At 53.4% G+C, this 16,593-nt stretch overlaps 3 protein-coding genes across 3 annotated transcripts; 2 read left to right on the top strand and 1 right to left on the bottom strand.

Annotated features, from left to right (window-relative positions):
- Positions 1-440: 440 nt before the first annotated feature.
- Positions 441-2,809, bottom strand: C8A04DRAFT_36207 (uncharacterized protein; the record flags this gene model as incomplete). Its single annotated transcript, XM_062783443.1, has 3 exons — positions 441-1,907; positions 1,967-2,706; positions 2,785-2,809. 3 exons carry the CDS (start codon positions 2,807-2,809, stop codon positions 441-443), a joined length of 2,232 nt encoding a protein of 743 aa, XP_062638204.1.
- Positions 2,810-7,759: 4,950 nt separating this feature from the next.
- Positions 7,760-9,482, top strand: C8A04DRAFT_36206 (major facilitator superfamily domain-containing protein; the record flags this gene model as incomplete). Its single annotated transcript, XM_062783442.1, has 4 exons — positions 7,760-7,876; positions 7,956-8,000; positions 8,081-8,286; positions 8,357-9,482. The coding sequence occupies 4 exons, from the start codon at positions 7,760-7,762 to the stop codon at positions 9,480-9,482; spliced, it is 1,494 nt and encodes a 497-aa protein (XP_062638203.1).
- Positions 9,483-15,452: 5,970 nt separating this feature from the next.
- Positions 15,453-16,574, top strand: C8A04DRAFT_11121 (uncharacterized protein; the record flags this gene model as incomplete). Its single annotated transcript, XM_062776841.1, has 2 exons — positions 15,453-15,678; positions 15,727-16,574. The coding sequence occupies 2 exons, from the start codon at positions 15,453-15,455 to the stop codon at positions 16,572-16,574; spliced, it is 1,074 nt and encodes a 357-aa protein (XP_062638202.1).
- Between the last annotated feature and the right edge of the window lie 19 nt (positions 16,575-16,593).

The following is a 16,593-nucleotide window of genomic DNA, read 5'->3' as shown; positions in this document are numbered from 1 at the left end:
TGTCAAGCGGTGTAGTCCGGGGCGATTCTCAACTCCACGGGTAGAGTTGAAACGGCTTTCCACGCGAGGGAGCGAGCATCTCGAAGGGAATGACTACTGCAAACCATGGCGACCGACAGCCGGAATATTATCTCATGCTATTTAGGATGTTTGTAGCCGTCTTGGACCCAGAACATAGTCGACGTGATAGGTTCGCAACGAGATGCAAGTTGCCGTGTTTTCTGAAAAGTCAAAACGATGAGCAGAGGTAAGGGGAGTTGTCGACGGAAGGCGATGAAGAATGCCGGCCTCCCCTGAAGCCGAAGACTCTCGGAATCATTCACGCTACGAGGTGCAGACCGGAGAGCCAAGCAGCGGAACAGAATTAGCTGCATTGCAGGGCAACTTCACCGCTCCAAAGCTCCATCTTTATCAAACAATAAGCTCAGCCGGCAAACTCACTACCGCCGGTACGTGCCATCGATGGTGTAGTCCTTCTTCGGCCCCTTGACAGTGTACGCCAACCGCCAATCCTGCAAATTCACCGCTTTGAAGTTGAACCCGTACCTGACATTGTAGAAGTCGTCAATGCACAAATGGCCAGCAGTAGCCTCCCAACCCTTTTGAGTGTTTTCCCCTTCGCCCTGGGGAACGGTAAACTCCACCTCATGAAATAGATAGTCCGCCCTCAACTGGTCGTCCGTCTTGACAAACCATACGCTTAAGCGGTCCTTTCCCTCATCATACCTCCAGACGTATCGTCTCGTGGCATGAAACTTGAACCCATTGGTGGCTGTGAAATCACCCTCTTCAACGTATAGGTACTCTGATCCCGGATTTTCCGGGTCGAACAGTGACTCACGCCCGTCAGCAGTCCCATCACGCAGCAGGAATCGTGCTGTGCCGCTGAAGCGTCCCGAAGGGTGGCTTGGAAGCTTGCTAACGAGATCGCGATCTAGTTTCCACTCGCCCAGGAGGGAACGAAAGACGGCGCGGGCGAGGAACTTGGCGGGCTTCCCGAGGCCCGCGTGGATGGCGCCTTCAGTCCGGAGAAGGGAAGCCGTGCTTTCCGCGCGTTGAGCTTCGGTAGCTGCAGCAGACGGATACCGTGCTGGAGTGAGAATGTCCATTTGCTTGTTGGTCGGTGGGAGTGCAGGGAGTTCGCCCAGATGTGGTACTCGGGGGAGATCGAGAGCGGTCGCGAACTCTTGCATCAGCCAAGCGTAGTCGCCCATGGGGAACTGGGAGGCGCGTGGGTCCGTACGAAGCTCGAGGGTCCGCCTAATCGAGGTGTCGTTCTGCAGAGCATTCCGAAGGGATTCTGAGAGCGACAGTGACGAAGGACCACCGGCTGCCCATAAGGCCGCCAGGAAGCGGGCTTGCATTTCCATGACGCCCCAATACGGTGACCGGTAGAAACCGACGAAGCCAAGGTTGGGAACCTCGGGATGGTGGGTTCCATGGAAACCTAGCGCAACGGTGTTGTTCAGGTCAGAGGGCTGCAGAGACAACGTTTCCTTCACAGGAGCTGGGAGAAACGAGAGGGATGAAGCGGCCTCAAAGCCAGTTGCGAGCACGACAGCAGCGATATCGGTAACCTCTTCTCCTGATGGAGATAAATTCGCGACACGGCCCGAGAGAGAGTCCAATTTGCCGTGAGATATCGTAATCAAGCCGGAGCGGATAAAGTCCATGTAGTAGTCACTAACAGCAAGGTACGGAGGATCTTCTGTCTGCGCGGCTGTGACAGCGATCTGGGGAGAGAAGTCGGATTGGTCGGTCCCAAGGACCGCCCCAAAGATCCCATGGGTAGTCTTGGCAGCTTCCGGCGAAATGTGGCCTTGCGAGTTAGTTAAAGGCTGAGGTTTGTTGGCGGTATTGTAGGAGCCGAGGTCGAGTGGAAGAAACGGGGGAGCAGAGGATGTTGGCTATGAGAAGTTAATGACGAGGTCAGTGAAGACTGTGAAGGCCAGCGAGATCCGCCTACCTTGGGAGAAGTGTGCAGTGGAAACACCCAGATAGGCTGTTGTATAATATGGTGTACAGAGTATTTGTCGGCGTTTGGTATGACACTGGGCCCAGGCGAGTGGACGGCGGATGATAAATGCGAAGCGATGGTCCCCGCGATCTCGACGCCGGACATCTGTCCGCCAACCACGAGAATTTTCCCGCCTTCCCCCGTTACTTTCCCAAGGAGCCCAGGCAAGTCACGGTACTGGCTGCTGTGTATGACAGGAACGTCGTGGTCCCCTCGCCCTGCTTCGGGCAGTGTTGGTTTGCCAAAGAAGCCAGATGCCACCAGCAGGTGGTCAAATATTTCGTCATTTATTTCACCATCTGAAGAGCGTGTCTCTACCGACCAGCGGAGTTGTGAACCACTCTCCCCATCATGAGCGGGAAGTGGCTTTGCGGTCTCAACACGGGTCCCAAGACGAAAGGTGGCCCCCGAACAGTACCGTTCCCGATATCTAGCAAGATACTCGCCAACTTGCCATGCTCGCGGCAGCTGCGGGGAATCTTCAGGCCAGGAGAGGTCGCTGAACTGGACGGTGTGCTTGCTCTGGTTGGCAACCATGCGGGGATGGACAAGACCTGCGTTGTCGTTCTTGTCCCACGGCCAGAGACCACCGATCCGACTCTGCGAGTCAAATAAAGTGACATCGAAGGTGCCGTTGGGCACATCGTGAAGTAAGGTCTTGGCCGCCACCAAGCCGGAAGGCCCGGCACCTGAGTCCCGTCAATCACGACCACTCGGGATCAAGCAGCAGCAGCGCACCGCCTGCATAGAAGGTGTAGCTAACCTACCAACGATACATACTTTCTTCGGCATCCTAGCAGAAATATGCAGTCTCCGACTTCGTGGAGAAGTCAAACCCGGGGTAGTGATTTGGTACCGGACCCGGGATCGGATGATACAGCGGGGCCGTCGAGGGGCGCGCAGTAAATTCCCGGAAACGACGGGACGGAGCGTGGTGAACCAATCGAGGGGCATAAAGACAGCAAGATAGCCGCGAGAAGTATAACCCGGGTATCTTAGGTACACCACTTTCGGTTAGGGCCTTTTCGAATCCGAAAATGCGCGAGCTGACGAGGCCGAGTCCAACAAAACCCAGAGGTTGCGTGAACGAGGGGTTTGGTGGATGAGAAATGCTTCCAGTTTTGGGATTCCTAAAATGGCGTTGCAGGAAAATCTCCGATTCGCGGGAAAGGGGCAAAAGTGGGTCCCAAAATTATGTAATTCACTCCACCCGTACCTTGACCCTTTCTGTCTCGCTGCATTTCCGACGACGCCCTGCAACGAACCTTTCGAAAAGCTTCGATAACCAACTCGTGACCGAAGAACATACTGATCTACCCGGCTTGTTTTTTGCGTCTCTCAGTAGTTTGCGGTCAACCGCGGTGACTCCCGGGTCCTAGCTGCAAGGTCGTGCCTTGTTTACGAGTTCCAATGCTGTGTCAGCGCGCCACACAACAAAACCCCCCGGACCACGAGGAAGCCCTCATCCGCCTGCCACAACACGAAGTTAACCTCCCTTGAAAATTCCTTGATATGCAGGACCTCTTCGTCTAATTGGGTTTGCGCTCACACTCTCTCTCTATTTCCTTTTATTTGTCAATCTCCCGAGGTCTCTTGCCATAGTACGTTCGTCAAGGGTCAAGTTCGAGGCGACGGGAAGGATATGCGCGCACGCCTGTCGGCCCTATTCCGGAATTCGATACATGACGCCACGCAAGCACAGCATAGCGCGGGCGCAGATGGCCAGTTAGACGGTCCCGAGTCCACGGTTCCTCGTCGGCAGCCGGCCCAGGATCTTTGGGGAAAGAAGTTTAACCAACAGCCTTCCCCTGGGCCCTCCTACCCTGTCGACGGCACGACGTCTTGCTGCTCATGAAGTTGGCGATGTTAAAACCCGTTGCTGTGTATGCAACCCCCATGGAATCCAGAGACTATTCCCGGGATTTTGCAGCTTACCGGGCCCGGAACCCTGCAATTCTCGTTCTTGGTGTTCGTTACATGCTTTAGCATTAGCTCACGGGATCCGGGAGCTTAAGGACAGAAAAAGCATCGCCCTAGCATGGATACATAGTATCATTTTGGGACGCACCCCGATGGGGAGACCTCAGCCCCAACCTGGATCACCGGTGCCCAGCAAAGCCCGGCGCGGGATTCGGAGCGGGACGTAAGTAGTTGTCTCAGCGGCGTCGAGCTAACGTTACTCTTCGAAAAGCTTTTCCAAAGGTGTAGCCAAGGCGGGGACAGTTACCATTGGGGGACGAGGGGTATTCCTAGGTCTCGAGTCAGATTGCGGTTTTCATGGGCTGACATTCATCGGGAACTGGCAAGGCTCTTGGTTCTGAGCACCACCCAGTCGTTTTGCAAACGCCGGCAAGGCTACGATTCTCGAACCCGGAAACAACATCCGGGTTGGTCAAAAATGCGGTCCGATAATCCCCTTAACTGCTGGAAGGTGTCGACCATCTCTGTGGCAATTTACTCGGAAGCTATCTCCTCGGAGGGCCGGAGGCTAAGAAATTCTCGACAGGGACACCGGCGGCTACCCGCATGGACTTTTCGTGTTACCCTACCCATCAACTCTAATAATGATGCAGGGCCTGACAATTGCCCTAGCTGCCCCTGCCCGCGGAAATCGTGTAAAGCTGAGCTGTGAGGGTATCTTCCGGCCACGTCGTTTCTAAACCGTCGTAGTATCATCCCTTTCTTTCAGCCCTCTTCGGGCGGTGGCCTAACTGCAACCTCCCATAACGGGAGTGGATATTTTATTGGTTTCCGGTGGACCAGTCGAGGGAGCAGGTCTCTCTTCGCTTTCCCTGGCCGTGCCACACTCGCGACGCAGCTTGGCAACCCATACGGCCACACAAAGGCCACGCTCAGGGGAAATGTGGCCACATTGCGTGTGTTCTTGTACGTGTGTGCAGTGAAGAAGGGGGCAGGGAGGAAATTCAGGGGGCTTTTGTGAAGCAATAGTAAAGGAAGCCAGGGGTCAAGTCTTGAACCAACTTTCCCGTCGAGGTATACCCCTGACGGCGGGCAGAGTTTACTGGCCTTCCACACATGTCCCACCAGTTTGTTACAAGTGTCTCTCAAAGGCGGCTGAAAAGAAAGGTTTGCTGCTGCTTACTGCAGCGATGCAGGGACTCAACCGTTCGCACAAGGAAACCCCTGGTTGTATAACGCGCCCACTAGGTAGCTGTTGCAACGGACGATACCGTAGCTATATTTGCTGAGTATCCACTCTGGGTTTATGTATGACTTGGCGTAATGTAGGGTTGGTTACCTGTTATGTTGCATGGGTGAGGTATGTAGAGCCGGGGCCAAAAGCCTGTAGGCCGTTTTGATTGGAATGTTGGTGAACTGCAAAGTAGGTACAGTTCCGCACAATTACTGAAGATTCCAATCATACCCAGACAAGCTAAGAACTGCCAGAGTTGGGTGTAACAAGGTGGTTTACAAAGCTTCCAGTCTCATCAGCAGGGTAAATTTTGATCAGAAGCCGTCGTCAACATCAGACTTCAGAGAGGTTAAGAGGTTCCGGCCTGGTGCAGTATCCAACACTGACGCCGGGCCGACGCATGTCGAGTAGCCATGTAATAGGAGCTCGTACTGCTCAGCATGGTGCAGCTAATAAACTTAGACTTTTGTTGTTTTTCTTTTTAAAAATACAATAAATAGTAGCTACGTTGTTCGGTAGTACGGCTCCTGGGGATGTGATATTAGACACAACTAATAGCACAAAGATCGCGGCACGATCAAGGGTACATACAATGCACTGAATGCAGTGGGGCGACGAGGTAAGAGAAAAGAAACTCCAGTGAACTGCATTCTTCCAAATTCGAGACGAAAGCTCGATCCCCCTTTCCTCCTTACTTTTTATTTTATTTTATTTTGCATTTGACCAAAACTATTTTACCTCTTCGTGATTTGACTCATTTTCATCCTCCTTTCGGTGTTTGTATGTACATAGTCAAGCCCTCCTTGTTCCCTGACGCTTCCGTCTCGAGTTTAGATGGTTGAGATGCGTTGTGGAGCAATGAACAACACGTCATTGGACCCCAGACATCATCAAATCCCTGCACCAGTGATGACAGGAGCGTGAACTGTCTTTTCACAGAACAAGTTAATAAGAGTTGATGAGAGTCGGGGGCTCGGACTGATGTGGCAGCGATATACACAGTCAATACCAACCGGTTCTAAGAACAGCTTTAACAGGCTCGGAGTTGGCGCTGGTGTTTGGGCCCCAAGCCTCGAAGATCGCGATAAGCACGTGGAAAGCCCCTTGCATTGCATCGCACGAGCCGTGCGCGTGCCATCTGGTATTCGATGATTCTAGAGTCAAAGAAACAGAACTTTCGAACCCAGAATGGACCCTGGGTACGGTTACCCGATCGGAGAATGCAGTGCTGCATGCACTGAGAGTGGGCATTGCTTTGGGACACCGAATGTTTGCGGAAGCCCTCCCTACCCCTCTCTGACCGGGCTCGCCGGGCTCTGAGCACCTTGACACCTCGCATACCGAGTGAGTGAACCCCCGCCTGTGGCTCCCTTGATTTGCTCCCGGTGGCGATCGCATGCGAAACATACAGACGGATGGGTGGACGAGCAGGCAAGCGGTGGGACCGTGATACTACCCGTCCGTCCGTCCGTCGCGGGTTGCAGCATGGTGCTGGGATCTTGGGAACCTGCCCTGGTGGGCTTAGCTTCCTCCGCATTTTCCTCCGCATTTGTCTTTTTTTGCTCCAAGCTGATGAACAAAGTCCCCCAAGTGCCCACGCGTTCTTCCAGGTTCACACGCTGGCTCCCGTCGTCCCTTCCCGACGCTTGGCTTCCATTCTTGACGGAGACAAGGTTTGTGGACTTGTTGCGCTGTTATTGCTAACGTTACTTGCTTGGCTGCCCAAGCCCCGATCTTTTATTGTCTTTCCCCGAACCTCCCTCTTCTCAGGCTCTATAAGTTATTCCGTTCTCTTTTTTTTTCGTAATCCACCGCGACGTCTCGCCCGGTCATTGGGGATGATCATCAACTTCGACACAACCTCCTAACGCAGCTGTAGCCCGGGATTGGGTTCTCAGCCGTCTTTTGTTGCGACGATTGTATTTCCGGATTCGACCTATTCTCGGTGCATTCTATCCCCACAACCTACGCAACATCGGCGGCATTTCCCCTTTCCGCGGACTGGCTACCAGGTTGCGCCAAGGGCCCCGACCCCCGCCACCCCTGTAATGAAGCTCCAACGAGGATGGGAGGAGGGGAACGTTGTTAACGGTTGACAGGAGCGCCGCGCTGCTTCGTCGCTGAGTGATCTATCAGGGCAACCTTTGACACTACCCCCCCTAGCCTGCACCAGTGCTCGGGCGCAGGGAGCGATGGGTAAGTTGAATGACCGAAGAGTGGCAGCATCAAGCTCGGCTTATCTCCACTTCTTTCCCAGCGCCTGCACATAATTATTAAATCCGTCATCCCCATCCCGCATGCAACCCGTCCCATTTCCGTCGGATTTTAGTTGTTCTTGCGCGCAAGAGACCCCTAATCCCTCAATGACCTTTTCCATCCCATATTTATTCCTCTCCGCTCCCAGACTTCCCAACCGGCTTCCCGCGCCACTGTATTTTTAAGTTTCAGACCGGCAGGTGCCGAAGGTCGATGTGCGTTTATAATTGCGATCATCAGCTGACGCGAACACCCAAAACCACCGCTGCACCCTTTTAGCGTTCCTCAACTTTTTAAAATCTGGAGGCCGCTTTGACGTCGACATCGTCAACATGAAGGCAGACGAGGAAAAGGTGTCCAGCGATGCGAACCACAGCCAGGAGGGCGAATCGCCCGACATGCCGAAGGACCCGGACGCGCATCTGTCCGAGGAACAGAAGGCTGAGGTGGTAAGCAGGATTTTGCTTCTGGCCCGCGCACATGTCCCTGTTAAGTGAAGAACACGCTGACGAAACCAATTATTCACAGGAACGGAAGTTGATATGGAGGTTGGACTGGATGCTGCTTCCATGGGTTGGTTTTTACCCTCATGCTTGGTATCGCTAAGAAAGCTTGGGGAACTTGGCTTTGTGAGCTAACTTAGAGTGCAACAGCTTAGTTTCCTCTACTTGATGGCATTCCTCGATCGGACCAATATCGGCAACGCCAAGATCGCTGGTCTTCAGAAGGAACTCGGACTTACCATACCGTCATATAACGCCACCCTCACCATCTTCTTTGTATCATACGCCGTCTTTGAGCCTCTCACCAACATCTTACTCAAAAAGCTGCGACCATCTATTTTCCTGCCTATCATCATGTAAGTCCCCGGCTGTTTTGGGGCAGACCTTTACGAACCCCCCGACTAACCTCGCTGCGTTTCATGAAAGGGTCCTATGGGGCGCTAGTATGCTCGGCATGGGGTTTGTGAAAAACTGGTCTGGTCTGATGGCAGCGCGGTGGTTCCTCGGACTGGCCGAGGCCGGGCTGTTCCCGGGAGTGAACTACTACCTCTCCTGCTGGTACAAGCGTTCTGAGTTTGGCGTGCGAGCGGCTATCTTTTTCTCCGCTGCAGCCATCTCGGGTTCGTTTGGTGGTCTGCTTGCTGCTGCCATTGAGAACATGGATGGGATTGCCGGCATTGCCGGGTGGGCGTGGATTTTCATCCTCGAAGGCCTGCTCACCATCCTCGTCGGCATCGCCTCCTTCTGGATGGTCTACGACTTCCCCGACCAGGCCCGTTTCCTTTCCGACGACGACCGCGCTCGCGTCATCCGCCGTCTGAGGTCCGACCAACAGGCCTCTGCGAACCACGAATCGTTCCAGATGACATACTTCTGGCAGGCCCTCCGCGACTGGAAGACATGGCTCGGCATGGTGATTTACATGGGTTGCGACATGCCCCTGTACGCCTTCTCGCTCTTCCTGCCGACCATCATTTCCAACCTGGGGTGGAACACGAGCGTGGTACGAGCGCAGCTGATGTCGGTTCCTCCATACGCCGCCGCGGCGATTCTCACCGTTGCCATTGGTTTCCTAGCCGACCGCACGCGTGCCCGTGGACTGTGTAACATCTGCGTTTCCGTGCTCGGCGTCGCCGGGTTCGCTATGTTGCTTGGCTCGGAGAGCCCCGCGGTGCAGTACGCCGGCACTTTCCTCGCTGCGCTGGGCATCTACCCCTGCATTGCCAACACCATTACCTGGGTGGCCAACAACGTCGAGGGTGTCTACAAGCGTGGTGTCGTGCTCGGTTTCGTCATTGGCTGGGGCAACCTCAACGGTATTGTCAGCAGCAATATCTACTTCCACGACCCGCGTTACCCGGAGGGCCACGGTGTCATCGCTGCCTACTTGGCCTTGTTTCTGCTAGGCGGGTCTGTTCTTATGACCATTCTCCTCCGGTTAGAGAACCGCCGTCGTCAGCGCGGGGAACGCGACCACTGGGTGGAAGGACTAAGTCAGACGGAAATCGAGAAGCTTGGGGACCAGCGACCGGACTTCCTGTACACTGTTTGATTCGATTTATACGGCCGGAATTTGCGTTGCCTATTTTCTTTTTCTTTCCCTCGTTCTTCAGCTAGCTTGCTGCATTTCACGGTTATTTATTTCCCGGGCCGGAAAGGGGCCCGGTGCAATTTCGTATTTTTCTCACTCGCTATATGGTCTTGAAGCTCCGGGCGAGGAGCTGGGGAAAATTCAACACACACTGGGCGCCTTCGTTCTTCGACGTAACGCTGATGAGGAAAAGCCTGGGTAGGAAGAGTTGATTGAATCGGTCGCATTGTCATATGCAGTAGGAACTTGGTGGTATGAGGGCGGAGAGACCCTGGACTAGAATCTACATACGTACTTGATATTACTTCCCAGATCAACTCGCTATCGATCTGCGACGTTCATAGCGTAATAGCTGGTAATACATTATCCTCCATGTGCAAGACGCATTTCCCCCCTTCATGGACTTCCAATTCCCCGAGACTTGTTCGTTCATCTCAACCCCCACTCTTCCCGCGACACTAGCAACACTAGCTCAACCTGGAGGCAAGCTTGGCAACCCCAACTCCATCACCGTTCCGCTGACCAGCTTCTCCACACGCTAACTCCACTTTGTCGGTAGTTGGATTCCCGAGGTTGGATTCACCAACTGGATCTACCGAGACCGTTGAATAGCAAGAATTCTCAAGCAATTTCAGGGTTTCCGGGCTACATGCCTAAGATACGTCCCCTTTCTGTACACTAAGTGGGCAGCACGGTAAAGGGGCTCGTTGGAGTAAGGTGGTGAACTGACATCACCGGTACCTAGTAAAACAACTTGGTGGATATCTCCAAGAGATCGTCAGGGATTCCCCAGAAACCGGCCCCAGCTCGGCCGAATCTAATGCCCTTCTACCCCACAACTCCACCATCCCCAACATCATCCACAGATAAACGGATCGGCATGTTTAGCTGTTACAAATAGACGGCCATAGGCTGGAGATAACATACATACACCCTTAGTGGAGTCTTCCCGTTCGACCGACTTGGTGAACTAACATGTCTAGCTCAGTTACAGCCCCTTGGCCCCTCTAAACACGAGGAATGTGCATCTTCTGTTGTGCGTCGTGGCGAACACTTGTTGTTTGGGGACAATGACCCATGGTGTTTGGTGCCTTGGGAGGACGGAAGCCCGCTGGCGGGCTGCAGGCTCGACGTGGCACATGACTAGGTGGATATACTCTCCGACATTCACCTTGGATATGTAGTCTACTCCTATATTTTGGCCATTTTGCCGTCTTAAGTTCAGAACCTGCATCTGCTCCAGCGGTAGACATACGCGGCTTGAGTGCTGGGCTCTTTTAAGAAGCCCTGAACAACTCAAATACGGCGACCTTTGAGTCGTTGTTGCCGAGCTCGGCTTCGACAGCAAAACACTAAACAGCCCCTGCCCCTCGGCGGATGTGGTTCACTGAACTTGCGGGGTTTGCCCCGAGTCTCTCCACGGTAGAAAGGCCTCGGGGGTGGAACCACACGGGATGTTCGACGCGTGAGAGGTGACCGGGCCGGGTTTCTCGAAGCTTGATCGGCTCTGAATCGGCTTCACGTTAACGGACGAATCTGACACAACCGAGGCAAAGGCGGCTACGGTCATGTCGTGCATATTGAAGGTCGGAGGGGGCCAAAGAGTTGGGGATGCTGTGAATTAAACGCCGTTTCTCGTGCTTAAAGGGTTCGCTCGCCGTAATCGAGAGATACGTCATCGTTCTTAATGCCCTCGAAAGGTACGACGGAAGCAGTAGCTGACACATGTGTCGTTCCTGGTTATGTAAGTACGACATGAGCCACAGCCGGAGACCATCACTCAGGGGCTGAACAGTACCTACCTGGAGTAGTCATGGATCCCGTGTCTAACATCGAGGTTGAACAAGCTGCGAAGTAACATAGTCACTGCACGCGGAGTCTCGGACATGAAGGTGGCCGTCTGGGTACACAGCACGGGTGAAGGCGAGGCAGTACGACATGGATAAATAGGAGTGCTGTGCATCGCGGCGTGGGAAAATGCAGAAAAGAAAAAAAAATGCGAAAAAAAGGAAAAGAACAAAAACAGAAAATGCAAGTAGGTATGTAGTGGCACAACTGGAACAGGATCGCGATCTCCGCACGATCCGGCTTGTATCCCCGTTCCGCAGGTGCTGTTCGTGCCGCCCGCCGACATACGCCTTTTATGCAACACGATACGGGATGATTGTGTCGGCAAGCACTCCCCGACGGCGAGTGGGCATGGTAGGAGTCAGTAGCATAGCGAGGTGCTATAGTGGACCCCCAGGGATAGAGGGAGCAGGTTGCGGTGCCATAGGAGGGCACCAGGCAAAACCGCCTCCTCGTTGCTTCTGCATTTTGACCCCCCTAGTCCTTCTACTCCTTGTGTTCCGTCCAGGCCATCGAGATCGGTGTTGTACGTACGCGTGCCATGCGGGATCATGGTGTTACCGCGTCTTTCCCTCGTCTGGCTTTTTTGGGTTCCACAGAAACCCCCAGAGATCTGCCGATAGAATGGACAGGATATCACCCCTCTTACTGGCTATCGAGCTGTTTATTCATCGAAGGACTCGGGTTTCGTGCGTGGAACCACGCGGGTGCGTCTGTTGGCGGTTTGTCGGGGTGATACCAGGGACTTGAGGGAGGCGCGGATGTTTGTGTCTTGCAAGCGTCGAGGGCGTCGGACTTTCACGGTACAAGTGTGGACTGTGTGGTATCAAGCGGCACCGGATTCGCAATCGGGAGTATCAATAGTTAAGATAATGGGCAATCGGGATTGTCGAGCGTGTTCGATGACAGTCCTTCATTCCCTGCGCAGTGCTACTCCTAGATTGTGGCCGAGTCAGTTTTCAGCTTGGGGCAACGTAGCAATCATCAATGGGAAGTGCCTCGTACCCGTTGGATGGGGACCTTGAAACAAAGCCACGATCTTCTGGTTGCTTTCCAGCCAGCCCACGAGTTTTGGCTCTTTGAGGCAGCCGACCAGGGGCCACGGCAGTTGGCCCTTTACAGCTCTTGGCAATGCAAGCCATCCGGGATATTGCAGCTCCCTCCCAAGATGAGGCGAGCAAGCCGTGGATGATGACTCGCTGCTCAGAGCTCAGCATGCAGGGGGCTGGGAGGGAGACGGGAAGCACGCCGATGAGGAAGGAAAAAATCATGAAGTAGAGCGCGGTACTGGGAGCTTTTCACACTCCGCCTGTTCGACCGAAATTACTGATCAGCGTTTCTTTGGCGGCGTGCCATGGCATTGGCTCGGATTACGATCAGAAGAACTTTTCTTTTGAGAGCCCCTGCATGATCTCGTAGGTTCAATTGGAACGGACCCGGGTCCGGGCAAACGAAACGTGGTCGTTGCGTGGTCGTTGGCCTCCGCGACCCCCAGGAGCCCGTCCAGCCGGCCCCTCCCGCTCCCGGCCCTGCCCGTGGCCGTCAGACTTCAGGACAAGGACCGGGTGTTATCTTTGCCATGATGCCTCAGCAGCTTGGTTTTGATATGCCGCATGGTTATCTCGCGCATCATCTTTCAATCTTCCTTGCTTCTTTATTTTGATTCCTTGTCGAATGAATCAACCCAGGCCAAACAAACCCAATGGGGGCCTCCCTTCGGTGAGTCACTGAACCCCGGTAGCAACAGAGCTCGTCATTAGACGAGAGACTTCGAACGAAACGAACGGGAAAAAGAAGGCAGCCACAACTGGGTCTGACCGATTCACCGCCCCATGCAGCTTTGAATATCCCTGTTGACCGGCCGTGGCCATAAGGCAATATAATCATACCAGGTATAGTGCGAATTTCAGATCAGTCCACAATTGCACGTTAGATGTTCGTATTCCTCCATTGTGCCTTCCTCGACTTGGTACCTTAGTTAGAGAGTTCGGGCACCGAGATTCAACGTCGAAAAATTCAGTTATCCTAGATGAAACTTCCCCTCTTCTTTGCCATTTTCTCTCGCCCCAAAATCAGGAACAATATAAAAGATCAACCTCCGCAAGCAACCGAACAACGCCAAAACTTCTGTGCTACTCCAAAGGCCCATTTCAAACCAAAGATCAGACGGCGACTACCATTGTCCAAGATGGTCTCCTCGAGCAAGAACACCACACCGTCTGTTGAGATGACGGAGAAGCCCTCAGTGCGATATGAGGTTAAGGATACTTTACCCAGCACTGACCCTATTGAGTGCCCTAAATCATCCAAAGAGGAAGTTGTGGGCAACTACATTTGCGAGTGCTCGCTCTGGTAAGTGTCCAGTTCTCGTCTACAGTTTCTATTTTACGTCTTGGTGGGCCTTCTCGGTGTCGGTTTTATCGGACACCTTTTCCCTTGGAATTCCTGATATCTTCCCCTCCAAGGTTTCCCCAATTTATCTCATGGCCCCCGGGGCCGACGGTGAATCACAGCCATGGTGAAGAGTCTCATTCTTTTCTTGTTATTTGTCTTCTTTTCCATTCTGTTTGTCCCTTTGACTTAATGGAGGACGACAAGTGATTGATACAAACTCGATGTCTTTCAATTGCACATTCGGAGACAAGTGCTAATGTCCTCTTTCTAAGCAGCACTTGCGGCGCTCCTGTTGAGTGTCCTGGAGACGTCTGTTCAATCTGCGTGAAACAACATTGACGAATTCTACCACGACTTAGCTCTGGTATTGTCACCAGAGGGAGTCCGCTTAGGTTCTTGCTTGAGTGGAATATGGGCCTACCATCAGTTTTTAACGGGAACAAAGGAGGTTACGAAGACTATTCTGGGAATATGTGGGACACTGGGATGCAAGCAACACAAGCATGGCGTTAGATGGAAAAGGCATCGGGAATAAGGCGTTATGACATGACACTATGGGCCAATGGGAGGATACTGTAAACAATTTAGTGTACGAACCGTTGTGAGGGGATTGCCGGTGGCGGTACTTTAAGGGGCTAATCATACGTAAAAATTTCCTTGCCTCGCAAAACTAGACGAAGAGAGGCACTATGCACGACACAAGGTTCATGTCATTTAACTAACAAGAGTTTTCAGATATGCCAGCGTGCCTGATGACTTCCGCCCCCATATTTCTGAATGTCGGACACTAGAGGATGATGAAGTGTTTGTGCTGCTACACCTGTCTAGAGGCGTGATTCTTTGCGTGGCTAGCTAGCCGGTATAGATGGCGGGAGACTGGCATTTGTTCAAGGTAACACCTGGTTGCCTCAAACATGTAGTATGTCGTCTTAATCGTGGGATGCAAATAGTGGAGAATTATAGTCGTGGAAATCGATATTAGTTGCGTGTAACTACACACCTATACTCAATGCTTCCTTGAATCCTCGGCAGCTGAACGCAAAGCCTTGGGCGGTTGGCATCTTGAAAAAGATTAACTTAGAGTTTGTTTAGTCGTTTGTATCTTGTATTTCTCTTCCGGAGATCTACCTCGGCGCATATTGCCACGCCACAAATATCAGGGACTGGCTCTTAGATCTTTGGTTATAAACATAGTTGGAACTTGGAGGTTCAATGAAGCTCGCCCTGGTTTACGCTAAGCGGGTTCGTTGTTGTTAGCGTCATGGCGTCTCGAACATCCTTGGCATCAGAGGCCCCACCAAGGTTATCCCAAGCCTCTTTCGCTGGGTGTAAGCCTAGGGAGTTGTTCACGAACTTGCTGCGGCAATTTGTATATAGCTGCAATATATCGGTCCGCAGGGGCGTGAGATTCACCATGAAGGGGACGATGAAGGGCCATTCCCCAGAAGTTGGACCATGCCTGGGGTTGGAGGTGACGGATGCCAAGGGTCGGCCCAGGCGTTGCTTTGACAGGCTTATCCCTGTCCCAGTTGAGCGAAAAGGGAAAGTGGGGTGTTCTGGGCTGACGAGTCGAGACCTCATGCTCATGGACCGGTTTGACGTCGTCAACTTCATTTTCCCCCGATAGTTACAGACAAGATTGTAAATACTTTCCAGATTTGGCTACTTAACAGTCTAGCTTCCATCAAAATGCATCTTGTCGTCTTCTCCACCAAACCCTATGACCGCGAGTTCTTCACCCGCGCCAATAACAACCCCGCAGTCACACCTACCCCTCACACTATCACCTTCCACTCCTTCCCCTTGACCCAATCCACCGCTTCCCTCGCTCACGAAGCAGATGCCGTCTGCGCCTTTGTCAACGATGCACTTCCGGGTTCAGTCCTGCGCGCCCTGCGCGGTCTACCCCAAGAGGGTGACGGAGCCGACACCAACACCGACAACCCCAACGCTACGAGCAAAGTCCGCGCTATCTTGCTCCGTTGTGCTGGATATAACAACGTCGATTTAGCCACGGCCAAGAACCTGTCCCTGAGCGTCGCCAACGTGCCCGCCTACTCGCCCGAAGCTGTGGCCGAGTTCGCCGTCGCGCTGGTCCAGACGCTCAACCGCAAGACACACCGCGCGTACAACCGGGTGCGCGAGGGCAATTTCGAGCTCTCGGGCTTGATGGGCCAGACGCTGTACGGCAAGACGGTTGGTGTGGTAGGTACGGGGAGGATTGGCTTGGCATTTGCGCGAGTGATGGCCCGTGGGTTCGGATGCAAGGTCGTCGCTACTGATCCGTTCCCAGCGGAGGAGAGGTTGAAAGAGGCGGTTGGGCCCGACGGGGGGAATTATGTGGAGTTGGATGAGCTGTTGCGGGTGAGTGATGTGGTGAGTCTGCATTGTCCGCTGACGGATGACACGAAGCACATTATCAATGGTGAAACGCTGGCGAAGCTGAAGAAAGGGGCAGTGTTGGTGAATACATCGCGCGGTGGGTTGGTGAATACGCAGAGTGTCATTGCGGCGTTGAAGAGCAAACATTTGGGCGGGCTAGCACTGGATGTATACGAGGGAGAAGGGGAGTTGTTTTACCAGGACCACAGCGCCGAGATCATCCAGGACGATGACTTGATGCGGCTGATGACATTCCCGAATGTGCTGGTTAGTGGGCATCAGGGGTTCTTCACCGAGGAGGCACTCACAGAGATTGCGGAGTGCACCTTGAGGAACTTCGACGAGTTATTGAACGACAAGCCGTGCAAGAATGCGCTCGTCAGACAGGGGCAACTGGCCCGCAGGGATTCTCTACCGGTCAGAATTTAGGGTTAGATGCGTACCCATT

The sequence above is a fragment of the Dichotomopilus funicola genome, assembly GCF_033296635.1.
Source record: "Dichotomopilus funicola strain CBS 141.50 unplaced genomic scaffold C8A04scaffold_20, whole genome shotgun sequence".
Taxonomy (NCBI): Eukaryota; Fungi; Ascomycota; class Sordariomycetes; order Sordariales; family Chaetomiaceae; genus Dichotomopilus; species Dichotomopilus funicola.
Note: the sequence above shows the minus strand (reverse complement) of the source record. Positions and strands in the feature narration are given on the sequence as shown.